This window comes from Apteryx rowi, unplaced genomic scaffold, assembly GCF_003343035.1.
Source record: "Apteryx rowi isolate R43461 unplaced genomic scaffold, aptRow1 scaffold_145, whole genome shotgun sequence".
NCBI lineage: Eukaryota > Metazoa > Chordata > Aves > Apterygiformes > Apterygidae > Apteryx > Apteryx rowi.
Window position 1 is genome coordinate 618,223 of NW_020447697.1, and position 7,449 is coordinate 625,671.

The following is a 7,449-nucleotide window of genomic DNA, read 5'->3' on the forward strand; positions in this document are numbered from 1 at the left end:
CGAGGGAGCAGGGTTTGGGGGGGGGGCTTCGGGGGCGGTTTTGGGGAGCGGGTTTTGGGGGCAGGAGGCTTCTGGGGCAGCTCTGGGGAGCAGGTTTTGGGGAGCAGGTTTCTGGGGGTGGGTTTTGGAGAGCAGGTTTTTCGGAGTGGGTTTGGGAGCAGGTTTTGGGGAGCAGGTCTCCGGGGGTGCGCTTAGGGAGCGGGTCCGGGAGTGGGTCCAGGGGGGGTCTGGGGTGCAGGCTTAGCCGGGGGGGTTTGGGGGAGCAGGTTTTGGGGAGCAGGTCGGGGGTCTCCGGGCTGTGTCCGGGTTTTGGGGGGCGGGTCGGGGGGGTCTGTGGGCTGTGTCTGGGTTTTGAGGAGGAGGTTTCTGGGCCAGGTTTGGGGAGTGGGTTTTGGGGAGCAGGTTAGGGGGCTGCGGGCTGTGTCCGTGTTTTGGGGAGCGGGTTGGGGGGGGCTGTGGGCTGTGTCCGGGTTTTGGGGAGCGGGTTTCGCAGCGCCGCTCTCCGACACCGCAGTACAGCCGGAGCCGCTCGTCCGCAGGGCTGCAACCCGCCGAGCCCCCGGGAACTGCTCTTAGCGGAGGCGTCAGCTGCTGCGGAGCCCCGCGGGCTTCCCGTGGCCGCGTCCCCTGCGCGCGCCCGGCTGAAACCCCGGAGGCTGCCGAGCCCGGGCTCCCGCGCTCCCCAATCCCGCTCTCCTTTCTTAATTCACGCGTTGCTCCCGACTTTGCCGCTTGGCTCGGCCCTGGCTAACGTTCCTGCTCTCATTCCCGGCTCCCGCGTGGCTCCGAGGGCGCTGGGGGCAGGAGCGGGCTGGGGGCGCAGGGCCCCTGGCAGCCCACAGCCTGATGTAGCCCTTGCACCAGGGCCCCTCGCCCTGGGATCCCCGGTCCCTCTGTCCGTCCCCTCCGCAGGGCCCATCCATCCATCCATCCCCTCCGGCAGGGCCGTCCGCCCGGAGCGCCGCGGGCCAAGCCGGGCCCACCGACGAGTGGTGCACCGCGCACGGCCGCCTGCCTTATCAGATGGGCCGAGATGGGAACATTTTGTTTTTACTGTTGGACGAAGACGATAATATTAATTCTGATTAGCGACGTGAGCGCTGGCAGTGATTTTATCCAGGGAAAGACGCTGGCAGAGCCGTTCCCCGGGCGCGCGGTTGCTTGCTGCGGCACCCGGCTGCGCTGCTCCCGCCAGCCGGCTGCAAGCAAGGGGACTCGCTCTGCGTGAGCCCTCGTGCCCCCCAGGCCACCAGCAGATCCTCTTGCGGATTATGCACTTGGAAATCCTAAACTTCAAGTGCTTCCAAAATGTTTTCTAACCAGTCAGTCCCGGAGCGTCTGGAGCAACGCCGGTGTTGTGCCCATTTTACAGACCGAGACGTTAAAGCGTAATGAAATCCTGCTTGTGTAGGAACATGCAAAAGAGAAATTGCAGCAAGCGAGATGTGGGCTCATGCACTTGGTGCCTTTTCGTGCTGAAATTTCATCTACGTGTATTTTCTGTGCTGAAGAGACAGTATCAAGAGAGACCTGGTCTAGGCAGACAACCTGTGCTTCTCAAACCCTCCCGCCGTAATCGAGCGTCAGGAGTGAGGCAAGATGTGCAAATCGACCTCTTAACATTACACTAATTACTTTTCTTCTTATTTTTATCCCTATCGTTAAAAATCCTGGTTTGCAAACCAGAATGGGGTTAGTTTTGAGCGTGAGGTATATTTTATCTTACCCATTTTATCTTACCCTTACCGAAAAAGGTCTCTGCAAGCTTTGGAGCTGTCCGCGTGTGCAGGGTCGGGGGGATGCGCAGTACTCGCCCGCGAAGAGGCGGGCAAGCGGTCCTTCCTCCTCTCCTCCGGCTCTCTGGGAGGAACCAGCTCTCTTACCTCAAAAAGTGTATTTATTCTGCTTGAAAATTAAAAATACCAGGAACACCAAGAATGTATTTTAAGGAGTATTTTGTGTAGCTAAGAAACGGAAAAGAACATAACGCTCCCATTTAGAATTTTTTGATGTGGATAAAGCATCTAGGTAAATAAAGGGAGAAAAACCACAAATAGTTTGGGTAGCGTTACGTACAAATTGGAAAATACAGTCAGGCAAAGATCACATGTAAGAAGTACCACAACTCTGAAACCTAGTCACTGCATTTCTCCGTGCGTGGAGGTGCATGTCGAGGGTTGCATTCCTCCGTGCGTGGAGGTGCGGACTGAGCTGGAGGAGCAGGACATGGTGGGAAACCCGCTGCCGGTTTTGGAGCCCCTGCGTGGGAAGGCTGCTCTGGCCAAGCCCCGGCTGCCTGTGTCCCGCAGCGCCCGGGTTAAGAACAGCTCCTGCGGCAGGGGTCGGGGACAAGCACGCAGAGCACGGCCCGGGATGTGCTTTTATACCAGCTGCAGCGCAGATGCGGCGTTGCCCCGGGGCTGAATCCCCAGAAAACGGCTCCTTGGAGCCGGGTGCCAGCGAACATCCCTCGGGTGCAGCGCCGTTTGCTGGGAGCAGCAGTCGCCGTCGAGGGCGAAGCGTACTGCAGAGACCTTGCAGAGACGCTGCACTTGTGTTCAGCTTAAAACCTGACCCGTGGTCGTGCGTGTGCCGATCGCCCCAGGCCCTGCCGAACGCTGCCGTGAGCCGGCGGTGGCTGTGCCGCGCGGCGCGGTGTTATTGCAGGTCGCGCAGTGACATCTAGCGTGTGCAGGCCGGCAGTGGCGTGGGAAACCGGTGCAGGCAGCGGCGCAGGAAACCGGTGCAGGCAGCGGTGCAGGAAACCAGTGCAGGCAGTGGCATGGGAAACCAGTGCAGGCAGCGTTGCGGGAAACCAGTGCAGGCAGTGGCATGGGAAACCGGTGCAGGCAGCGGCGCAGGAAACCGGTGCAGGCAGCGGCGCAGGAAACCAGTGCAGGCAGTGGCATGGGAAACCGGTGCAGGCAGTGGTGCAGGAAACCAGTGCAGGCAGTGGCATGGGAAACCGGTGCAGGCAGCGTTGCGGGAAAGCAGTGCAGGGAGCAGTGCAGGAAACAGGTGCAGGCAGCGGCGCGGGAAACCGGTGCAGGCAGTGGCACAGGAACGCCATCAGTGCCGTGCTTGGGAGCGAAGGCCCGAGGGAGCGCTGCTCTCACTGCTCCCTCTTTTTTGCAAAGCTGGAATCTGAACAAATTCCCATTCCCTAGCTCCTACCCAAGGACTGCTTGGTCATTGCAACCTTTACCCACTCTAACCGCGTTTCAGATTCCCAGCGCTACCTGGACCAGTCGCAGTGCTCGGCCTGGAGCGAAGGCTGCCGCGAAAGCGAGCCCGACGGGCCGCGTTCCGGGTGCCGCTTCCGCACCTTCCTCGCTGCACGGCGCGGGCGGCTCTGCCCCGTTCCGGTTCAGCGGGGCGCGTGCAGACCCCCCAGCCGCAGCGGGCCGCGCGGCCCCTTGCAGCGATTCCCAGGGCCGCCGAGCTGTTTCTCGCCCCCCGCGGCCGGGAAGAGCCGGCTTGTCCCCGGCTTCCCGGCTTCCCAGCGCCTCTGGCTGCAACGGGCTCCGTGCAAAGCGTACCGTACAAAGCATCTTGCCAAAAACATGACATTTCCGTGCCGAGGACGGTCCCGCGTCTGCCGGGCGACGCCGTGTCCCTTATCCCCCGCCGTGGCCGCCAGCGTCTCTTTTCATCCCTTTTAAAAACAGACTGAAAATGAAATTTCAGCCGTTTGCTTCGGAGGAGGAGGCCGGGCAGGTGGTCACCCGCTGCTCCTTCCCAAACGGCGCGCTTCGCCCCGGGGTTCGGGGTGGCTGAGAAACGCCCGGTAACTTCCCCAGGGAAATTTGAGAAAACCATGCGAGTGATTTTATTTTTTATACATATATATTTTTTACATTTTCACTTTGCTTGTTACCTTAATTTGTTGTGTTTTGATCAAGGCAATGAAAACAAGATTCGGTCTTTTAAACTCCTTTATCCGAGGAAGTGAGAAATTGTGTATTTATAAAACACGCCAGTCAACAGATGTCTAAAATACGCTGTCGTTCCATTTTGGGAGTATTCCAGTGGTAATTAACTATAAACACGCTCCCATTTGGTGACTCGATTTTAAGTGTATTTATTCTACTTAGATGCGGAAAAATATCCGTGTCGCTCAGCTCCCCCGAGGCCCCTGTCCGGCAAGCTGCCGAAAAGGGGGGAAAGGTGCTTTTCCGGATATTTTTGATATTTTTGTTTTCTCAGTTTGGGGAAGGCTTGCAGCGGCGCCTCCTTCGTCCAGAACTTCTCCAGACAAACATCGACGTGAGCAAGATAAAGCTCGGGGTAAATATTAAATACGAGCCCCCCAGGTACCTCGCGGGGTTTCTTTTTCAGGTTAAAGGTGAGTTTACGCACGCTATTTTAGTGAAGCCATTTTAGCATTTAAACGGGAAGACTTCGACCAGATTTTTAATAAAGTTACTTCTAAAAGGCTTAAAATGAGCACTAGAAAAAAAAAAAAAAAAAGGTCTCGCGGGCGCCGTCGCGAGGCCGCGATGTCGCAACGCCGAGGTTCTCCCTTCGCTGCAGGACGTCGATGACCCAAACGAAGGTGCTCCGCTTTGCGCCGTCTATCGGGCCGGGCGGCGATAGCGATCCGGGATCTCTGGGGCACGCTTATAAATAACTCTCGTAAAGTCCTAAAATCCGGTTCCGCTGGAGACCTGGATCATGCACGGTCCCATCGCCGTGGGGACACTGAGGCTTGGCAGGTGGCCCGTGATCCGTTTATTCGTCATAAACCAAACTGAGCAAATAACGGAGCTAGCTTGCCTCCTAGCTAGAGTTTACGGAATCGGCGGTGACCTTCTTATTAGCTCAGGCCCTGCTATTTTACAATAATTTTTGTTTACACTTAGCAGCGATCAGGAGTCCGTGGCACGCAAGCTGTGCTGCTTGGCTCCACTGATCGGACAAATCTCACGCTGCTGCTGCTGCCGCCTTTTCCTCGTTAGCACCCGGACCACAAATCCTCACGGTTGGGTTGTTGCGGATTCCGTGAATCGCGTGCAGCCGCCGCGCACGTCAGAGCAGCTCCTTCGCTGGCGCCCGCTGCCGGCTGGGTGCGTGCCCGGCGCGCGTCCGGAACGTGCTTCGCGCGCGTGCGCTGTTCCAAGGAAACGCCGCTGCGCGGGCTCCTGCGGGACGCGTGCGGAGGCAGGCGGGCGAGCGCGGGACCGAGCGTAACGGGCGGATGGCGCCGCGTCTTGCTCGGAGGTTTTGCTGACTTTAGCGCTGGCCTGAGGCTGTTTTGTGGTCCGTACCGTTGCCAGCTCTTGAAACTTGCTAGAAATTTTGAGTCTTGCCGTAATTCGCTCGCTCAGCAGCGCTCGTTGTTTTGGGTGCTGCGACGTGGCTCCGCTGCGGGCGCGGGTGCTGCTGAGGTTTGTGCCCGCCCGCTGCCGGTAGCGCTCGCCGCAGCGGGAACGCTTGGTTCTCCCGACTCTCTTTGTAAATTCGGAATAGGTTTATAAATATTTTACACGCAAGAGCAACCGGCTTCCACAGAGGAAGGAATTCGTGCTTCAGAAAGCGGCACAAAATTAGGAAGACGATCAAATACGTAAAACATCAGAAATGGAGATATTAAATATTAGCATGGAAATTCTAGACTTCGGCATAGGATTTGCAAACACTGGCGTGCTGGTGAAACTTTAAAGCAAAGAAACTTTAATGTTTAAAAGGTATATTTAGAATTTAGGCTGTGCCTCTTTGCGTGACCAGCACTGTGCAGGAGCTGGCTTGCCGAACGCCGGCGTGAGCGCGCCGCTCCGTGTGCAACAAGGCGCTGTTTGCTCCGGCGCGGGAGCGGGAAGTGCTCCCCTCGGCTCGGGCATCCGAGGCTGCTGGCATTGCTTTAAGGTGAGCAGTGAATAACGGCAATCAGCTTGTTCATCAGTGCCGTATGCAAATTAACACGTACATTTTAGAAGGGCGAAAGAGAGATTTTTCCACATGCTCAACTTCCGAGAGCGCTTTCTTCTCTTAAATTTAATCTCAGTCCCTTCTATATTGCAGCAACCTGCTTACCTGAAAGGAAATTAGGGACATGCAATTTGTTTGCATATGGACGTTCAGACAACGAAGAGGGTGTTTTTAATTTTAAATTCATGCACAAGGGAGGACACGCATGGGAGAAGATAACCTAAATTTTAATTATGTGGGTATTTGCGCTGCTCTGAACAAGCGTTTGGAGTGAGAAAATGAATAGTCTTGGAGTTATTTCGTCTTCTTAATTAACATTAAAAAATGTATTTTTATTAAGATTCACTTAAAAGGTTGACTTTAAAAGAGGCTCTGCCGCTTGCTATCACTTTTCAGCCACGCAGGGTGCAGTTGCAGCAGCTCCGGCCCTTTCAGCTGGCGTGGGAACAACTTCACCGTTTCTGCTGCTACGCCTTAATTCACTCGTCATTTTAATAAGCATTTTGAAGCTGCGAACGGCTGCTCTTTGCACGGCCGCTCTCAGTATTAGATTGCATTTTCTTGCAAAGAAGCTGAAGGGGAAGGTTATTTGGCGTGTTTAAGTTTTTTGCTGTTTCCTTACCGCTTCTAATTCCAGCAAAGCATTGATCTTTGTTTTCTGCTCTTCCAAATTATCTTGTCGCTGGGGTTATTTGTATCCAAAATTGAGAAGTACTTTCAAGGCCTGTTTGTACAGAACTACTATAATAATTACAATTAATTGTGCATTTGTACTTTTAAAGCATTCCCTGGAACGAACAGTATCTAGAGCGCACATTAACTTCCTGCCTTTTCTAGCATTTCGTCCACATGCTTGTGTTGCGTTGAGCACACGCACCGAGCCAGGGATGAAAGCAGGGAGAAATGGGGTTGCAAAGCCAAAAATCGAACGACTAAAACAACGGAAGCATAATAACTCAGTACAAATAATAATAACAATAATAATAAAAAAAATTAGCGCTGTATCTCTAGCCTGTGCTGACTCGTAGAAGGGAGGACGAAAGCAAGGCGCAGGAGCGCCGCGCGGGACGCACGGTGCAGCGCATGCGCCCGGGGGCCGGGGACGCCGCGGCCGCAGCCCTTCCCAGCTCCTGCGCCATCTCCTCAACTCACGCAAAAGAGCATCGCGCCTGAGGGTTTTTGTTTTTTTATTTATTCTTTTTAAAGCCTTCAGAGAGTAATCACATTGAAGTAGGCCTCATAAATAATTCACTTTTTGCAACTTACAGTCTTTTTGTGCAAAAGCCAATTATCAAAACAAACATTTAGCACTATGCAGATCAGTAAGTGAAAAAGTCATTTCTATGACATGCATATTTTCATTTATAAATTGTGGTACCAAATACAACGTTAAGTGCATCTCTTTGACTTTTTCTAAATATGCCATTAAAAAAAAGAAAAAGAACTTGGTAAAACTAATTTTCTACTAATGACAAGAATTTTAAATTTCATTATAGCTAGTTTTGTTCCGAGATTGAACTT

The 7,449-nt window shown here is 54.2% G+C and overlaps 1 protein-coding gene across 1 annotated transcript in view; it reads right to left on the reverse strand.

Annotated features, from left to right (window-relative positions):
* Positions 1-7,092, reverse strand: part of RPRM (reprimo, TP53 dependent G2 arrest mediator homolog) — a 7,874-nt gene extending 782 nt beyond the window's left edge. Inside the window, exons 1-2 of the mRNA XM_026058258.1 lie at positions 7,081-7,092; positions 5,268-5,450 (exon numbers count right to left, since the gene is read on the reverse strand). Of these exons, the coding sequence (XP_025914043.1) occupies positions 5,268-5,450; positions 7,081-7,092 (195 nt within the window). The remainder of the gene's footprint in view (positions 1-5,267; positions 5,451-7,080) is intronic.
* Positions 7,093-7,449: the final 357 nt, after the last annotated feature.